Source organism: Phyllopteryx taeniolatus, chromosome 11 (genome assembly GCF_024500385.1).
Source record: "Phyllopteryx taeniolatus isolate TA_2022b chromosome 11, UOR_Ptae_1.2, whole genome shotgun sequence".
Taxonomy (NCBI): domain Eukaryota; kingdom Metazoa; phylum Chordata; class Actinopteri; order Syngnathiformes; family Syngnathidae; genus Phyllopteryx; species Phyllopteryx taeniolatus.
Genome location: NC_084512.1, coordinates 2,837,590 through 2,858,138, shown reverse-complemented (window position 1 = coordinate 2,858,138; position 20,549 = coordinate 2,837,590). Strand labels below are relative to the sequence as shown.

At 43.2% G+C, this 20,549-nt stretch overlaps 1 protein-coding gene across 10 annotated transcripts in view; it reads right to left on the bottom strand.

Annotated features, from left to right (window-relative positions):
• Window positions 1-62: 62 nt before the first annotated feature.
• edaradd (EDAR-associated death domain) overlaps window positions 63-20,549 on the bottom strand; it is a 42,562-nt gene continuing 22,075 nt past the window's right edge. For 2 of the 10 annotated variants that reach the window (XM_061789409.1, XM_061789410.1), the window contains exons 4-7: window positions 12,257-12,368; window positions 5,388-5,455; window positions 1,703-1,751; window positions 63-1,598 (exon numbers count right to left, since the gene is read on the bottom strand). In XM_061789409.1, coding sequence (XP_061645393.1) covers window positions 1,204-1,598; window positions 1,703-1,751; window positions 5,388-5,455; window positions 12,257-12,368 — 624 coding nt within the window. In that variant the 3' untranslated portion in view covers window positions 63-1,203. Of the gene's footprint in view, window positions 1,599-1,702; window positions 1,752-3,382; window positions 3,589-5,387; window positions 5,456-12,256; window positions 12,369-12,425; window positions 13,556-20,549 lie in introns of those variants that run through there. The other 8 variants (XM_061789407.1, XM_061789414.1, XM_061789408.1 and 5 more) reach the window with 6 other exon arrangements.

The following is a 20,549-nucleotide window of genomic DNA, read 5'->3' as shown; positions in this document are numbered from 1 at the left end:
GTCCCAATCCCATGATGAAGGCAATAACCAAGGCAATAAAAAAATGAATGCTGTAAAATGTAAACTTTTTAGTAAAGTATTTATTTACATATTTACTGAGAAAGCAGATAAACAAAAAATCTATTCCAATTTCTTCTACCAAAAAAAGCACAGTTAACAAAAGCTTCAACTGCATCATTTTGCACATTCAAACCGTTCTATTCCCCATATTGCATTAACAATTTTGAGCATTGTGGTGATTTATTTTAATGCTAAATGTAAATATGAGTATCGTATGACATCCAAGGATGAACTCAGGTTCATTTAAAAACTTACCATATAAGCAATATTTGTTATTTGCTATTAACTACATTATCTATTACAGGCACATGCACAGAAATTTTATAGAGCAGATGCTCAAGCCCAGAAAAAGGGTAGGGAGGGACGTGGGGGGGATTGATGGGGGCGGCAATGGATTTCACGTTGGCTCGGGGGAATAAATGCAGCAGAAAAGGGCACTTTCTTCATCCTGGCCACAAGGGCAGGTGCTGCAGCAAAAAGGGAACTTTTTACACCCAGGGCAAAAGGGCTGGTGCTTGAGCACCACTTGGGGTCCCTCTGTGCATGCGCCTCATCTGTTATAATTCCTTCAATTGGAAGAATTAACCTCTGTACATACTGTATCGGCGGCACGGTGGCTGACTGGTTAGAGCGTCAGCCTCACAGTTCTGAGGACCCAGGTTCAATCCCCGGCCCCGCCTGTCTGGAGTTTGCATGTTCTCCCCGTGCCTGCGTGGGTTTTCTCCGGGCACTCCGGTTTCCTCCCACATTCCACAAACATGCGTTAATTGGAGACTCTAAAAAATTGCCCGTAGGTGTGACTGTGAGTGCGAATGGTTGTTTGTTTGTATGTGCCCTGCGATTGGCTGGCAACCAGTTCAGGGTGTACCCCGCCTCCTGCCTGATGACAGCTGGGATAGGCTCCAGCATGCCCGCGACCCTTGTGAGGAGAAGCGGCTCAGAAAATGGATGGATGGATGGACATACTGTATCCCATTGTAAACATTTCAGACGGTTCAGAACTCTAATTTGGTGAGCCACAATTTGCACACAAAAAAATTAATATCAAGCTGTTGATCTCTTTGTTATTGTTGCACCCCTTTAAAAGTTGGCAAACAATATTATGTGGTCCAAAGTATCTTTGTAAAAGACAAGCTGTGCAAGTTACTTTCTTTGTTGCCAGCGTGACGGCCAATCATTTTCTATCCAACCCTGCAACAATCGCAACACATCGATGCGCTGGTAAAAGCGACACAGTTCAGTGAGCTCGGCGACAGGTTTCTGGTTGTAACGCAATAGGAACTCCTGGGTGGGGCTGTGGGACAGAGAACCTTGGGTCCGGTGCTCCAGCAGTGTGAGCTCGTCGTAGCTCATCCCCCAGCGGCTCGCAAAGTTCTTCCAGTTTTTTACAGTGCAGTGGTTCGGGTCCAGTTTGAGTCGCAATAAGTCCAGAAGATCTTTGTCATTCAGGAGGTCGCTGATCTTGGGTGGAGGTGCAGGACGGTAGCACTTTTCACAAGGGCTGTTCAGCTGTAGTTGTAATTCTTTAGGGTGGTCTTCTTGGCAGGATTGGAAAATACATAATGATCAAAGGATTAATTATTTCACTCATTCATTTCATTTTGCCCCATTTCTTTGATTTTGCTCTGACCATATGCTATACCTGGTGAAGTAGATGTCGGGCAGGTACATTCTTCAGTATCTTTAACTGGCTATAACAGAAACACACAGGAGCTATAATTTCAAAGATATGAATTGTTCGTCTCTTGACACGATATTTTATAGTAATTTTCCCACTTTCTTCTACCATTTGAAGCTAAAAGATAGCCATTCAACAAATAAAAACATTTAGCCAGGTAATGATTAATATTAGCCTTAACTGCATAGCTACTTTGGGATTAACAAGACATGAAACGTTACACTTTTGATGTCGATTGAATACTTTCATTGTGGAAATTCAAATTCCACAGGAAAAAGCTGACATGACTTTGGCCTTTAGCCACCAGAATGTTATGCACCAAAAGGCATTTATTAATACTTGACATTGTACATGTGTCCAATTTGTGCCCACCATGGTGCAATATATGCAATTATATCAATTTTAAAGAGCTTTAAAGAATAACTGCAACATTTAAACACTATATCCGGTCTGGAGATATTTGACGCACGGGACCGGGTATAAGCTGGGGCAAGAGTGGGCGTGGCCCCCTCAAACAAATTCCGTGCCCCCTCTAATCAAATCGTCGCAAGCTTCCTCAAATATGTCTCTTCAGCTTCGTGCTGTGTGCCGGCTGTCGGTGATCTACCGTCTGCAGTGAGACAGTGGAAATAGCTACAAAGTTGTTTCAGAAAATATGTTAATCTTTATAATTTAAGTGCCTGAAACATGTAGTATGTATATATTTGTAACTGTTGTTTGAGGAGTCTAATTTATGTGATTTGCCCATGTGCAGTGGCACATGTGGCTGGAGGAGCAGAGTTGTGAAGTCTGGAAGGTAACGTGTACATAGAGTAGGCCTTCAAATTAGAGTAAAACAGTAAAACTTCATTATTTCTCAATAGATCTCGATTTCGTCTGCTACTTGGGGAACCCCTTCTCCATTTGGTTGGGTTTCAGTTAAAAATATCTACCAAGCGCTTGTACGGGCCGAAGTTCCTAGAAGGTTGACACATCAAAATTTTTCTTGACGTTTGTAACGGAGCCATTTGCCCTAAAAACTCAATTTAACTAGTGGAAATGGATCATTATTAGGGGCGGCTGGTGCGGAGGGTAATGTACACCCTGCAACAGGTTTTTTTCTGTGCCTTGTAAATTGCTATATCAGTGCATTATTATTATTATTGATAAGAAGACCAGTCTGGGCAGAATAACTCATGTACTTCAGCAATCAATTGTTTTTTCATATATTGTTTTTTTATGGAGAATTTTAGAGGCGTTTAAAGTGCTCATTCCATGTTTTTTAGAAAATTCCACAAATCCACAAATTCCACTTGTCACATTGCTAGTTATTGATCCTGTTATGTGTGGTTGCCTAGTTGTACTTTTTTAGCCTTCCCTCTTAGAAAATCACACCCACACAACTAAACACAACTTATTATTATTCATTAGTGCCCTATAAAGGATTAATCTATAACATTTGGCGAATTTTGTTTTTTTGTTTTGTGTTAATTTGTTTATTATTGTTATTCAAGGGACCCTGTTCACATCCATTGGTGGTAAAGTCACAGTGGCTGGAGAAGCGAAGCTTGTGATGCAGTTGGTGGATAATAGTGTGTGTGCAGGATTATAAGTTTGTTCTGATTTAATGTCAAGTGAGTAGTGATACACAAGTACACGTACAGACCCTTTCCAAAAAAATTTAATATCATGGAAAAGTTTGCTTGCTGTCAGTTCTTCTTTGTTTCTGGGTCTGGTGCCCCTCATTTTCCTCTCAATAATATCCCATAGAGGTTCAGAGCCGGCGAGCTGGCTGGCCAGTCAAGCACTGTGATGGCATGGGCATCAAACCAGATTTTGGTGCTTCTGGCAGTCTGGGCAGGGACCAGGTCCTGCGGGAAGATAAAATCTGCATCTCCATACAGATCCTCAGAAGAAGTAATCATGAAGTCATCTAAAACATTCTGATAGACTGTTGCGGTGACCTTGGATTTAAGAAAGCAGAGTTTAGCAACACCTGCACTGGACATTGCACCCCAAATCATGACTGACTGTGGATATTTCACACTGGACCTCAAGCAGCTTTGTTTCTGTTCTTCACTCGTCTTCCTCCAAACCCTTGGACCTTGATTCCCGAATGAAAGGCACACTTTAGTTTCATCGGAAAAGGGGACCTTCGGCCACTGCCCCACAGTCCAGTCATTCTTCTCCTTGGCCCAGTTGAGACACTTCCTACGTTGGCTCAGGCTCAGAAGTGGCTTGATACGAGGAACCCGACAGTTGTAGCGCATCTCCTGGATGCATCTGAATGTGGTGGTTTTTGAAGCTGTGACTCCCGCCTCATTCAACTCTTTCTGGATATCTGCTAGATTCTTAAATCTTCTGCTTGATAATCTGCTGAAGCCCACGGTCCTCTCTTTTGCTGGTGCATCTTCTGCTGCCACATTTTTTCCTTCCACTAGACTTTCCATTGATATGCTTAGAAACAGCACAGCCACCCTCCTTAGCTATGGACTTTTGTGGCTTGCCCATCGTATGGAGGGTGTCAATGATGGTCTTCTGGCTAGTTGTCAAGTCTGCAGTCTTCCCCATATTGAACCCAACTGAGACAATTGAACCAAACTGAAGCAATTTAATGATACATGGGGAAACCTGTGCAGGTGCTTTGAGTTTAGTAGATGATAAGTGTGTGACACACAAGTTAAAACGTTTATGGCCTGCAAGATTTGGGCTGATTTCTTCACAGTATTCAAATGTTTTGAATTCCTGATTTTGTGGGTTTTATGAGCTGGAAGCCCAAATTATGTAACAATAAACACATAAATACTTGAAATTGTTTAAATTGTGGGCCCTGTATCTATAATCTATGAAAGTTGAATTTATGGAAATAAATACACTTTTCCATGACATAATTTTTTTTGGAAAAGGTCTGTATAAGTGACCTATTAACAATATAGCCATTATCTGTAATGTACAACAGTGTTATTAAAGTGTTTTAGTGAAAGATGTAGCAATCGTTAAGTTAGTGGCATAACAAATAATGATAATGAATAATAAAATAAAAACAAAAATATGCTGTCACATAATGCCCCCTTAATATTTCTGCCTGCCCTTTCATCTATGCATTCCTAGAACTGGCCTTGTTGATGCACTTGAAGACCTGTATATACAATGCCTAACAAATTTATTGGTGGACCACCTCACAGTCTCAGAGACCCTGCAACATCACAAAGTGCTTCAATGTGGGCTCTTAAAAGAGGTCTCTACCATTTTGAACAGGAAAAAGGAATTTAAAACAGAATACACATTTTATACATCTCTTATTGCATGCCTCCATGTGTCTGGTCTGGTTCTCTGTGTGGCGTCAAACACAAAACACGCAGCAGCGTCTGAGTTAAATCATTTCAGTTAAAAGGTTGGTGTATTAATCCTTCTTAATTATATTGGTAATTACCAATGCTGTTAGTTTACCCTTACATAGGGTCGTGGTCTCATACTGTATTTCTGCCAGTAGGTGATGTTAAAAAGTTGGAGCACTGGCAATTAAAACTTTCAATATGAGTTTTGGAAGAAATCCTACCTGAAGCATACAATTTTTAAACTTTTCTGTGAAGTGTATCTGAGGGTGTGACAGCCAACGGTAACCTAATGGTGGTTATACAAGCAATTTAGTGATGGTGATCATACTGACCTGCCGGATTCTGTAAGAGGGGCTCAGGTAACCAGAGGGCATGGAGCTCAGGTGGAGTGTCACAGCATCTGGTGGAGAGACTTCGTATTAGACACTGGAGAGTTGTCAAAAAAGTGACATGTGCTCCCAACTGTCTCCTCACACATGTGCGTACTTTGGCATGGCATTAGTTAAGGTTGCTGTCCAAAGCAGCTGATTTGATTCTCACACTTCTGGTGTTTTACAAGATCCTCTCTCTTTAAAAATAACATTAAATGATGGTGGTGCAAAGTGAGACAATCACAAATACAATAGTACACCAGCACGTTCTTTAGGGCCAGGCCTTCTTTGCTGACCTAAACATTATCAGAACACGAACGATCGGGGGTGCAGGGCTAGCTCGCTCATTAGGTGAGATAAGCACCTGCTTAAGGGGCGCTGTGGCCCCCAAAAATCAGGGGAAAATTTACCTTCAATATAATTATATTAAAATGAATTATTACTATTAACTCTTAATTTCAAGATGAACTGTTTCTACTATAAGGAAAGGAAAAAGGAGTACATTGAAATTCAAATACACAATAAAATAAGAAGTTAAGCAAGGTGAAGTACGTAATTTGAAATTAGCGTTCCTGCCCCGAGCATAAAAAGCGACATACACAGCCACAGCTGAAAGCAAACAGGATGCAAACAAACAACGCCACAAGTGCGACAAAGACGGTTTCGAAATGTACTTCTGCAATGTAAAACATTGTGCAGGACTGAATAATTGACACAAGTCGAAGAAAGACACTAATTTCTTACGCAGGCAGACCAGTGCTTCTGCACTGCTTGTCGTCTGTGTTGAGTTAATTCTTGAGTGCCGGGTTAGTTGCTGTATATTTCTGAATTTATGATGGGGGTAGTTGCACTTTAAATGGTATATGAAAATTAAACGATTCCATGATTGAGTAATACATTTGCAATAATCAATTTTTTTGTCAAATATTTTACATTACAATCAATAAGAATATGTAAATACATTAATTATTGAATGTTAAACTAAAAAGTTAAAACAGCAGTGACAGCCTCATTTGTTGTGGAGAAAATTGAAAAATTTATCAATCTAAGGCTGAAGCTTGACGTTATAGAAATTACAAATTTGTGTATTATGTTTCCCTCTTACTACTTAGCATCCATCCATCCATTTTCTGAACCGCTTATCCTCACTAGGGTTGCGGGCGTGCTGGAGTCTATCCCAGCTATCTTTGGGCAAGGGGCGGGGTACACCCTGAACTAGTCGCCAGCCAATCGCAGGGCACATGTAAAAAAACCAACCATTTGCACTCACATTCACACCTACGGGCAATTTAGAGTCTTCAATTAACCTACCATGCATGTTTTTGTCCTGTGGGAGGAAACCGGAGTACCCGGAGAAAACCCACTCAGGCACCGGGAGAACATGCAAACACCACACAGGCGAGGCCGGATTTGGACCCGGGTCCTCAGAACTGTGAGGCAGATGTGCCGATGTCATCCACCGTGCCACTTATTTAGACTTATTCAAAATATCATGTTTTCCCTTGTTATTTTTATAGTTATTTCTCAAAATCCTAAATATAAGTAAAATTGGCACGAAATGCCAATGCACTTAAATTACCTCATTGCTCGAGCCAAATGTAAGCAAAGAAACTTATTGATGAACTGTCAAACTACTAAATGCTAAAAGAAAATGAGACAAAAGGAAAATGTTGCTTGGTTACTGAGTAAAATCCAGATAAAAATCTTCTGCCGATGAATCAATTTCTTTCAAGTTGGGAAGCTGCACATATTTGCAAGAAGTTGACAACTAACTTTTAACATGAAAAAGCTAACATAGATTCAAATTCAAAGAAATTACCAGTTAGTAATATTACAAATGCTAATGACAAATATTCCCTCCTTTGGCTGATTGGTATACTGCTCGCTCTCTGTTGGGCTAGGGACAAATTTATTGATGTGACCCCAGAGAACTTTGTAAACATGTGAAAATGACCAAAACTGTCCAGAACACAGGGAGAAGAAGAAAATAAAAGGAGGAAAATGGGAGAAAGAGACGTCAAGTTGTTGCTGCTTTTGGTTTGTCCCATTAGGTGTTGTCAATCGCATGATTTGTTTGGCAGTCAAGATACAGTAATAAAATGAAGAAAATGTTTGCTTTTACATTTGAAATTGTGTGACATGCTATCTTTATAAATGAAAGGCAATGTTAAAAACGATGCCATTCGACTTATTTTCTCAGCGTATTTAAATCGCAGATGGAGAGGGGCGCCATAGAAAATCTCACCGAGGGCCTCAAATTGGCTAGCAGGGGTGGGGTTAGATACATGAGGTACGTGAACATACTGTATTTAAGTCGCCAGCAGTTAGCATCAGCTCATTCTCCATTTAATAAGGGTACCCGCTCATGTTGTCTGTTGCCACACCGGACAAGAGCGGTGACAATAATCGACTCACGCACGAATCGCTGCATCCTTTACCGCAGAGCTGTCTCCATGCGAGACTTTCATTGCGCCACATTTCACGGAAATATAAAGGTAATGAGAGGAGCCGCCCTTTTTTAAAGAAATGTAAGTATACGTCGTCACACGGCACAAGACGGCATGCTCTACAACCACCGTATGTACTGTTGTTTTATATTTATGGCCTACAAGTGTTTTTCATACAAATATTTACTTTAATTATGACTATACTACTGTGTTAGCATAGGTTAGTGATAGAATACAGTGTGTTCCTACTTCCGTACAAATTCGGGTTACGCCGCCACCCACCATAGCAATGGAACGTCATCACAAACCGAGGACCCCCTATAAATTTGGTGAAGTATGGGGGTGGATGGACAATTTCAAACAAGAAAACATGATAGTATAGCAGCAGCAGCAGAAGAAGCTTTTATCAAATCATAATTTTAAAGTTGCACTGGGCATAATAATTGATTGTTGAGAATTCTGTCCATTGTGTTCAATCCATCGTTGATTAATCACGTATTGAAGCAATTGAGGCAAAATGGAGCCCATTCGTTAGCTGCAACCAGCAGTACTGCTATTGAGTCAGTCTCAACCAGTTTACGGCTTGAAATAGAACATGACGTTATCGGGTATGCTATTTGTTAGAAAGCGTTCAATGTTTGACCTTCAAAACAATTATTGTAAAAGAGTTATTCTTGAAATAAAGATGTACAGTATACGGCACTCAACAGCCTTGTTAGAGTTTCCTTTCGGAATCAATACCACCCATGGCACAAAATACTGTACTCAAATGAAATTTGTTATGTGTTCATGCAAGCGTGTATTTTATTCTGACAAATTACTTTAATGTTGTCAAAATTTAACTTTAGCAATTGCTCTGATTTTTCTTTCTGTTTGCAGTCTCAATGAAGAGCATTGGTAGGCGGAGTCTCCTGCATCGCACTTGGTTACCATTACCGAAGTATTAAGACTCGGAGAGTTCAATACCACTGTTTTTCAGACCGATACCAATACAAGTTTTCACTCTTGAGTAATCACTGATACTGCAACCACTCATCCTTTTGATACATGAAAATTTATTTGACATAATGACTTAAAATTGTGAACAAAGACCTTTTTTTTTTTCTTCTGACACACACAGGGACGTACTGGGCCCAAAATTCAACCCAGGAATTTGGATGTCGAGGCCCCAAGTGCGCACAACCGAAGACCAAATTTTTTTTGATCCTCCTGCCTTGAAACGAAGCCCCGAATACTAACCAATGAGTGGTGACCGTGATTTTAGGGCTCATCATTTTTGCTGTATACACTGTATGCATAATACAATTGCCTACCCAGTACACACGGCATCTCTACCAGTCTGGTTATTGCTGCTTCCTGTTCTATTCTCTTCCTTCTCCCCCAATAAGACCACCACATCTTCCTCCTAGTCCTCGTTCTCCAAGACCAGCACCACCTCCTCATTGCCCCATGGGGTCACCCAGACCCTCAATAACACCCATGCTAGTGACCTTCACCCCTGATGCTGCTGCTAATAATAATCAGGATAATAATAATCATCATCATCATCATCATCATAGCAAGCGTTAGTTTCTTAACACACAGACAATCCATGTAAGAAAAAGCCATAAATCACACACGCAGGCACACACACACACCCTGTTGGAGGGTTTACACTTTCTTATATCAATGTAATCCCGCTCATTTGTTAACAGAGCAAATAATTTGTATGCCTTAATTGCTTAAAGTGTAAATCACAAAGTCAGGTCACAGAGACTAGATCATTTTCTGATGGTGAGAAACAAAAATAATCAATGATGCTTGCAATACATTCAACTATTTTGAACACCAAATCATCCATCCATCATTTTCTGTACCGCTTATCCTCACAAGGGTCGCGGGCATGCTGGAGCCTATCCCAGCTATCTTCGGGCGGGAAGCGGGGTACACCCTGATTGCCAGCCAATTGCAGGGCACATAGAAACAAACAACCATTCACAACTATGGGCAATTTAGAGTCTTCAATCAACCTACGACGCATGTTTTTGGGATGTGGGAGGAAACCAGAGTATCCATCCATCCATTTTCTACCACTTATCAAAGGTCAGGTCGCGGGGGTAGTAGCTTTAGCAGGGACGCCCAGACTTCCCTCTCCCCACCCACCATCCAGCTCTTCCGGGGGGATCCCGAGGCGTTCCCAGGCCAGCCAAAAGACGTACTCTCTCCAGCGTGTCCTAGGTTGTCCCCGGGGACGTGCCCGGAACACCTCACCAGGGAAGCGTCCGGGAGGCATCCGAATCAGATGCCCCAGCCCCCTCATCTGGCTCCTCTCAATGTGGAGAAGCAGCGGCTGTACTCTGAGATCCTCCCGGATGACCGAGCTTCTCACCCTATCTCTAAGGGAGAGCCCGGACACCCTGCGGAGGAAACTCGTTTCGGCCGCTTGTATCCGGGATCTTGTTCTTTCGGTCACGACCCACAGCTCGTGACCATAGGTGAGGGTAGGAACGTAAATCAACCGGTAAATTGAGAGCTTCGCCTTTCGGGTTAGCTCCTTCTTTACCACAGTACCCAGAGAAAACCCACGCAGGCACGGGGAGAACATGCAAACTCCACACAGGCGAGGCCGGGATTTGAACCCTGATTTGTGAGGCAGATGTGCTAACCAGTCAACCACCGTGCCGCCATACCAAATAATTTGCATAAAAAATCCGTGGTCAGCTCGGTCTAATATTTTGCCATTTTCCACTGTGCCCACCTGTAGTGGTGCTGCTGGATCCTTCCTCCAATGAAAAGATCTGTCAGCTTTACACATTTTGGTTCAGGTCATGCGTGGCGGTAGTGGGGTGGAGATGACCCGCTTACGGCTTATCTGCTGCTTAACAACTGTTGTTGAATAGTTGTGTGTAATTATGTTTTGTTAAATGATGGCTATGTGTTTTGCTAATTATATCGGAAGTATCCTATTTAAAAAAAAAAATTTAAAAAAAAGATGCTTGACAAGGTCGGCCTGGAATGGACTGGCTGTTCGGGAGTTGTTCCGAAATTCCCTATTGGCTGGTATTGGCAGTCTTCACGAGTACCCAATACCTTGAAATAGGCCAGATACAATACATGCTATGGGTATTCGCCCTTCCCTAATTTAGACACATGAAACGGAAAGGGAAGGAAAATGCTGAGGTGTTGTCCATTGTTCATCACCATTGCCACAGCATTGTGTTACTCTTGTGCTTGTTCCTTGATTGACTTGTCCTGCCAGTAGGTACTTATGCTCGTAAGTACTACTATGATATTCTATTTCTCGCAATTGGTGTACTGTACCAATTTATTTTGAGCACACTATGTAGGAAGCCACACTATCCTTAATATTTTCAGGCATATTAAATTCATTCAAATAATATTCATAAGAATTGTTTGATTGCTACCTCTCTGATAGTTAATCAAGGAAATGTAGTCTATGCCCAGGTTCAGACGCTTTCTATTCTGTCCATATGTAAAGCAAAGCAAAGTCAATGTATTTATATAGTGCATTTCATACACAAGGTAATTCAATGTGGTTAACATGAGTAAAAACAATAAAAAATAAAATAAAAAACAGCTTTAAAAACTAAGAAAAAAAGTGCAAGTGTGAAGTGCAAGAAAGATTATTTAAAAGTGGAAATGCTCTAAAAAGCATGAGTAAAAAGAAGAACCTGGACTTAAAGACATTGACACTTGGGGCTGACTTCAATTCTATTGGCAACGTATTCCATTTGCGTGCAGCATAGCAGCTAAAAGCTGCTTCACCATGTTTGCTTTGGACTTTGTGCTCCGTTCTCTGATTTGAATCGGCTGATGTCAGAGTCCTACTGGGCTTATATCCCATTAATATCTTTAATGTATTCAGGACCTAAATCTTTTAGTGATTTATAAACGAGTAGCAGAACTTAAAAGTATATTCTAAAGCTGACTGGGAACCAGTGTAGAGACTTCAGAATTGGAGGAACATGTTCTGATCTCTTAGCTGTGGTCAAAACCCGAGCTGCAGCATTCTGAATGAACTGCAGTTGTTTAATGCTCTTTTGGGGGAGTCCAGTCAGAAGATGATTACAATACTTCAGTCTACTTGAGATAAAAGCATGGATGAGCTTCTCCAGGTCTGCTTGGCACATGCAAGCCTTAACTCTAGATACAAGTATGTTCTTCAGATGGTAGAAAGCTGTTTTAGTGATTGATTCGATATCACTGTTGAAACCAAGGTCAGAATCTATCAGCACACCAAGGTTTCAGACTTGATCTTTGTTTTGTAAAGAGAGTGACTCTGTCATTATACAATTGTATCAGGTTTGACTGGACGCAATAGCAGGCGGAGGTGGAAGAAGTTTGTGGATAATGGTTTATTAGGATTGTAATTCAGAGTTGGACCTCCAAGGCGTGATGGCGGACAGGAACGTGCGGGAAGCGATGGCGTGAGCAGGTAGAAGGGCTTGACGGCGTGGCTGGAAAGATCAGCAAGGCGGGGAGCACAGAAGGAGCACTGAGGACGAGGAAGAACATGGAGGTCAGAACAATTGCAAGAAGTAGCGTAGCTTACGTGCGAGTAGAGACCCGGTGTACCACGGATGAACGTTAATACTCTGGCAGTGGAGTCCTGGATCTGGCAGGCTTAAATGCAGGCAATGGTGAAGGCTGATTGACAACAGGTGCGCAGCTGAGGTGGTGCTGATTACTGGGAAGCGAGAGAGAGGGCAAGAGGGGCGCAAAGTGCCACCCAAGCTCCAACAAAGGAACTGCAGCCACCAGAAGGGCTGTTGTATGAATTGGATGGTGCGGGTGGTTCTGGGGTGACAAGTGAGTTTTGAATTGTGTGCCCACTGGAGAACGTCAGAACGTGCCGAGTCGGGTACAAACGGGAGGTCCAGTCTTGGGATCCGGTTGGGTTTCTTGAGCATTTTTAACTACCTGTTCGATCTCCCAGGTGGCTGCCCCAACAAAGCAGGAGGAAGGGTGGATGCGTTGAGGTTGTGTAGGGCTTGAGGTGGGTGAGTACATGCGAGAGAGGGCGTCAGGCTTGCTGTTGCGGGAACCAGGGGGGAAGGAGAGGCTGAAGTTAAATCAGCTCAGGAAGAGGGCCCACCAAGCTTGTCGGAGGTTAAGACGTTTGGTGGAACGGAGTTGGGCAAGGTTTTTATGATCGGTCCATATGATAAACGGAGAATCAGTCCCCTCCAGCCAATGTCTCCACTCCTCCAATGCCCAGACGATGTCCAGCAGCTCACGGTTACCGACGTCATAATTCTGTTCGACAGGGGAAAAAAAACACAGGGATATAGTTTCTGGGAAGTGGGGTCCTGCTGAGAGAGAATGGCCCCTGCCCCAGTGTCCGAGGCGTCGACCTCCACAACGAACTGGAGGGAGGGGTCGCGGTGCCTCAGGATGTGGGCACTGGTAAATAAGTCTTTAAGACGCTCGAAGGCTTGGGATGCAGCCAGGGTCCACCGGAATGGAGAGCTGGTGGAGGTAAGGCTAGTGAGAAGAATAGCCACTTTACTGTAATTGCGGATGAAACGGCGGTAGAAAATGGCGAATCCCAGGAAACGTAGTTCTTTGCGGGTAGAGGGAATGGGCCAGTTTACGAGCTGGGTCTGGTTGTAATTGTCCTTTGCCAATAATATAGCCCAGGATGTGTACAGAGGAGGGGTGGAATTCACATTTCTCAGGTTTGACAAGGAGACACTGGAGGACTTGGCGGACATGATGGCGATGGCTCTTCGGGAGAGCGGGAGAAAATGAAAATGTCCTCTAAATAGACGAAAACAAACGGGTTCAACATATCACAGAGGACGTCATTAATGAAGGTTTGGAAAACGGCGGGGGCGTTGGTTAATCCAAACGGCATGACCAGGTATTGGAAGTGTCCAAGGGGGGTATTGAAAGCAGTTTTCCATTCATCCCCCTCTCTGATGTGCATGAGATGGTATGCATTGCGTTGATCCAATTTGGTGAATATCTGGGCGTCACACAGGTGTTCAAATGAGGGGTCAATGAGGGGCACTGGAGATTATTTTTTTATGGTAATGTCATTGAGTCCACGGTAATCGATGCAGGGGCGGAGAGTGGTATCTTTCTTCTCAACGCAAGAAGAAGCCGGCCCCCACGGGGGAAGAAGAGGGCCGGATGAGTCCAGAAGCCACGGAGTCATGGATATAGTCCTCCATAGCCTTTTTCTCAGGGTGGGAAAGGTTGAAGAGACGGCTGGAGGGGAGAGGGGCTCCCGGCAGAAAATCAATTGCGCAGTCATACGGGTGGTGAGGGGGTATTGAAATGGCAAGATCCTTACTGAAAAAAGGAGCGAGATCATGATATTCTTCCGGCACCCGGGAAAGGTCGACCGGTGTAGCAGGTGGTTGAGGTTTGCTGGAGGGCAGCATGGGAGGAAGCAGATCGATAGGTGGGTCCAGTCTATTGTGGGGTTGTGCTTCATTAGCCAGGGAATTCCGAGGACTAACGGAGTGTAGCGGACATGCTACACAAAAGATACCACCCGGCAACCCAGCCTCGCAGTACCGCTGCTCCCCGCCGAGGTAGACGAGAGAGGCAGGCGAGACGCAACGTCACACGCAGACTCTAATCGAATCAACGCCATAAACCATCAAACACAAGACACAGACATTTCCTTTGCCATCACGCTAAGTGAATCATGGCTGCCTGGCGCTTCAAAGTGGAGACCCAAGGATGCCGAGTTCGCCCCCGGACACTAAGTTAATTAACTCCCCACCAGTCCAAGGAGCGCACCAACAAGAGACGCCTCCATTCTGTTGAGTTCTGCCACTTGGGAGTTGGAACAGGGAACAGCGACACCCACGGGCGACAGAACGACACTACAGACATGGGTTCATAAGACAGTCTGTGACTCGACTGGGTATTAATATTTTAAGAAATTTACATGAACGCCACTAGTGACTGTATTGCTGCAAACTTGAATGTCTAACGTCGAATATGTTGTTAACCGAACCAGATGAAATGTTCCACCCAACACCACAAATGTCACATGGAAAATAATGTTATCCACACCACACAACATTTGAAACATTTATTACAGGTATGAAAGAGGATGAGCGTGGAACAATGCAGGGTGAGGAAATGGTCTCGTTATCTTAAACCCAACAATTAATATTTTATTCCACTGGTTTTAAGCCTAAATAATCCTAAAATGGAAAAATTACCGCAAAAGGTAGTCCAGCGCCTCTGTGTTCGGGAAGGTGGTAGAAAAGGAAGGGGGTAAACCCCCCCTTTTTGTCCTGCTCCGGCCATAAAAGGGGCCGGAGGTGGGACCAGTTGAGAAGCTTTTGGGAGTTTTGGTGGAGAAGTTTTCCTTTGGTCTCACCCCGACCAACTCGCCGACGACCGGGCCAGGCAGGACGCCTACCTCACCCGAGGTGGCAAGGACGCAATGCGCCCTCTCCGAACGTCTGGCAAATAGAGACAACCGAGAGACGTCCTGCCTGTGAACTCATTGGCCTCCTGCTTCTCCTCCTTTTTTTTCTTCCTCCCTTCCATCGAATCCACCTGTTCCCGGTGCGGAATGGGCCGGCCGAACACTCGGAAGCCTGACTCGCCTGCCTCAAACATGTTCATTCTGCTCATCTCATGTCACAAATCCCTTCCTTTGCCAATGTTCGTCTGTACCTTGTTTGTTTTGTGTTTGTCTGTTTTATCCTTTTTATCATAAAATTTTATATAAAATTCACCACTTGCTCTGTGTGTGTTTGGGTTCGGAACGAAACCTCTGGAAAGTCTAGAACTCAAAGTTTCTAAAGTGTAGCCACCTTCCGATAAGAGACTGATTAATAAGGTTTGTCGTCATTTCGCCTCAAGTTAAACTTGTAAAAATATGACGTGGTGCCCCTCATATAGATCAAATGTCTTGATTTGTAATGCTGTAATTTAAAATTACAATAACCCCGAACTGACGCAGGCGCTGCTTCCATCTCATCGTTTCCTTCTAAATTAAGGACAATTCTTATTTCATCCATAATCGCTACAGGAGTGAGGCGAGGAATTCTGACGACTAACGGAGTCTCAGGGGAGGGAATAACGAAAAGCTGGATGTCTTCACGGTGACTGCCTGAGATAAGTAGCGTAAAAGATACTGTTCAGTGGGCCCTGTCACCCATCCAGGGCTGTGAATTTTTTCGGCGATTGGAGGGGTTTGAGAGGGAGTTGGAGTTGACATGCTAAATCCTCATGAATAAAGCACAATGCACTGAAAAAAACAACCTATAGAATTTACCCAATCAATTTTGGGTAACAAATTGCAGCCACTTTAATTGGGTACATTTAAACTTGGGTGAAGAATACCTTAATTCAACAGCTATAAAATACTTACAAAACCTGGATAAAGTTTACCACACCTTTGTGATTAAATTTGAACCAGAGGGCCTGAGCCCTTCAACTCAGGCCCCCTAGTATACTTTCTGTTCCTCAATATCGGTGTTTTCTCTTACAATATTTATTTCACTGATGTAGGTCTGCCTACTTTGGCAGTATCAAGTCTTCCAAAGCAAGTGCAATGCCAAATGACTTATACAAAGACTCAACTGGCCAATCAGGGAGATGCCTACACAGACATATTCCACATTATAGTGAGCATGGCCGACAAATCATTGTTTTCCATACAATCCACATAGTTTTATGAAATGAAATGCACATATTGCCTGGTAACCTTACCTGACACACTCATAATACAAGCAGGAAAAAATCTAAGTAATTATCAACCTTTAGCTCAGCTTATTTTAAACATATAGTGCATTTTTCTTTGTCGTCTGTTTGCTTTTGTGCTCATTCGCTAGCTCACAACCAATCAGAGTGACCAATTCTCACCGATGGGCGATACCATTTTGTGCTGATGAGCTGATAACACGTCAGCCAATTAGTGCGGCATATACGCGTCATGTGATGCATATTGTAGTACCAATGGCTTTTAGGTGGATTCTACTATTTTTCTTGGTGACACTTTTTACTCTTGTCAAATAGGGAGTGTAGGTAAAATTTACTCTCTTCAATTATTATTATCGTCTCTTCAATTATTATTTTCTAAAATAATAATGTAAATTTTAGATGATTTTCATGGATTATATTTACCACTGGCGGCACGGCGGACGACTGGTTAGGACATCTGCCTCACAGTTCTGAGGACCGGGGTTCAAATCCCAGCCCCGCCTCTGTAGAGTTTGCATGTTCTCCCTGTGCCTGTGTGGGTTTTCTCCGGGCACTTCGGTTTCCTCCCACATCCCAAAAACATGCATGGTTGGTTAATTGGTGACTCTAAATTGATGTGTGAATGTGAGTGTGAATGGTTGTTTATATGTGCCCTGCGATTGGCTGGCGACCAGTTCAGGGTTTACTTCGCCTCTCGCCCGAAGATAGCTGGTATAGGCTCCAGCACGTCCGCGACCCTAGTGAGGATAAGCGGTACAGAAAATGGATGGATGGATATTTACCACTCTCCAAAATCATTTTCGGTGTGCCACTGCTGCATCTAATTGGCTGTGTTACAGTATCTCAACTCTGCCAGACAATGTAACGTCAGGACTGATGTAATCAGTTTGAAATCGCTACAGTGTATCTTTTACGTGAATAAGAGAAACCAATCTAATCTGTAATCTCTAAGAATCTACCGTCTTTTTCATTGCGCTCCCACCGGCACTCAAGCAGTATCAAATTTCACATACCAGAATGGGTGAGGCAGGAAGTCAGACAAAGTGATGGAATTGAATATTTAACACTGGACTCCTGACTGTAAACCAAGTCAATACATTAATAAAAATAAAAGCAAGAAATGACGTATCACTTGTCACCAGTGAATGACTGTGACTGTGGTATTGACATTTTGTATCCTTGTGCTGACATCAGCAGGTGACTGACGACAGCCTTAAGAATAGCAGCCAAGATAAAACATCCCAGATTGATAGAATAAAAGATGGGGCCAGCAAGTGTCATTCAAATATTTGTATTTCCCTCTCTAGACTTGACTGAGAAAATATGCTTTTTAATAGTGCTTTATAGATTTAGTCTTAAGCAGCTAGGTCTACAAAAAACTATCTTACGTTCTGCAACATTATACTTCTGAAATTCCCTGTGGGAGGTTTGACATCTGGATCCATCCGTCCATCCAGCCATTAACAATAGCACTTATCATCCTGTACTACAGTATTTCCAAGAGAAGGAGAAATGGGCTAGTGGCAAGGTAGATCTGGACATACATTATGGAAAAGGTTACTCTAGATCTGCAATGTGAAATAATTTAACAGAGTGGAGAAATTCTACTGCTGGACAGGGTGGCACAACTGAACTCAGTTATGTGGAAGATTTTTCTTAGCTTCGGACCTTTGAACATAGATGGCATGCATAAATTACATGTAAAATGTAAATATTATCTGTAGTGGATTTATCTTATTTCAAATGAAAGTTAAATATTGTACTTACAGTATTTTAAGACAGTTTGATTTTTTCTGCATATTTAGGAAGACAAAAAGACTTGCTTTAAGATTTAAAATAAGATCTTGTATATTGAAACAACTCTTCTTGCCTTGCTGAAAACTTAGAAAAAGTCTAAACTGTCATAAAATAAGTACAGTAAGATGTTTTCACGAGAAATAAGATACTGTAAATTCACAAGGTAAGATTTTAGTTTTAGCTGTGTACAACAGTTTTTTGTTATGCGAAGTGGGACTAACAGGTTAAGTTTAGGGTTGTTGCTATCTAATTTTGCATTAACATTTACTGCAAAGCCATCTCCACCCCCAATTACTGACCATTAACCGTTTATTGTTGTGTATTTGGTATTGTTTAAAAAAGAAGCAAAACCAAATAAAGAACAGTTAAACAATATCACACGAGAGGGAGTAATGCTGTACTCACCAACCTTTTTGAAACTAAGGGTTACTTCTTAGGTACTGATTAATGCCAAGGGCTGCTACAAGTAGTTTGATATATTGTACACTTCTCAGGCTGATTCAGGTTTAACTACGTCAGTTACTGTCATGGGTGTGTGTTCCGGTTGTTGCCTTCCCCCTGTCTCATACACACCTGCTCCTGAGACCATCTTCACCACCTGTGCCTCGTTCACCCTAATTACCCCTTGCATCTAACCTCGTGTCCCATTCTTTCCAGTCGCCAGTTCGTTGTACCTTGTCGCGTTCCAGCATTCCTTGTTTCCACGTCACAGACGCACAGTAAGACTAGACCCTGTTCCGATTATTGACCTTGCCTTTTTGCCTCACGTTTTTGGATACTGTTGCCTTTTTTCTCTTGCCTGCCTGTGTATCGAACTCTGCCTGTATATTAAACCTCTCTTTTTGAAACTGTCCATTTGTTTTGGAGTCGTGCATTTTTGGGTCCTATCCTCTGTTCTGTTCATGACAGAACGAACTGGCCATAACATGGACCCAGCATACTCAGACCTGGAGCGCAAAGCCCTTCAAGCGCAGGGTCAACGCCTCTCGAAGCAGGATGAGCAGCTTGCTGCCCTCCACCTTCATCTTGAGGGACTGTCAGAATATCAGGACAATATCATGAAACAATTTATGAAAATGATTAAAAAAAAGGAATCAGTTGGCACAACACCCGATACCGCTACGGTACCAACGTTTTCATGTGTAGCAGTTACCATGCAACCACCTGCCACCTCCGCTGCTGTCTGCCCACATCTCTCTCGACCGGAGAGGTTCTCTGGAGATTCTGGGAATATTAAGCCATTCATCACTCAGTGCGAACTCCACTTTGATACGCAGGCAGCTGCCTTCCCCACCGAGTGGACAAAGATCAATTCCCACCTGACTGGTTGTGCGGAGGCGTGGGCTTCTGCTGAATGGAGCCTCAATTCCGCCGCGTGTCATTCGTGGGCTTTTTTTGTAAAGACTATGGAGCAAATTTTTCAGTTTTCCACACCAGATCGTGAGGCAGCTCGCTCCCTTGTCACCTTACACCAAGGCAAGCGCAGGTTTTCAGATTACGCGATAGAGTTTCCCATTCTAGCAGCTGAGAGCTGGAATAACTTGATGCATTTTCTTTCAAGGACTATCCCCCGCCGTCAAGGATCATTTGGTCCCGCAAGACCTGCCGACCGACTTGGACAATCTCAGCCATGGTGACCAGCCAGACCAAGGCAGATCCCCTGTTGCCGGTCTCAATCCAATGGTTAGCGTCACCACGGATGAACCCATGCAACTGGGCAGGTTCCGTCTCTCCCCTGAGAAACGTCAACGCCTGAGGGAAGGGTGGTGCTTCTACTGCGGGCAGTTGGGTCTTTTCGTGAGCAACTGCCACGTCAAGGTTGCTGGTGCCGGTAGCAAGGGCACGGGAGCGGTGAGTCTAAATTTCATTAAGGAAGACCCTACCCGGGTTCTTCCTAAAGTGACACTATGCTCTCCTGATCGAGAAATTCATACACCTGTATTAATTGACTCTGGTTCTGACGCAAACTTACTCAACTCTCTCCTCGTTAGACAGATGCACCTTAGAACCTTTCAAATAAAACGCCACCGGAACTCCTATGATGCAGACAGCAGTTTTATGGGCAAGATCAATCACCGCACCCAAACACACATTGACATTTCCTGATTCTCACTCGGAACGCATTAGTTTTCATGTTTTTGACACCATGAATCATGACCTTATTTTAGGGAACCCATGGTTGAAATTACATAACCCCCAC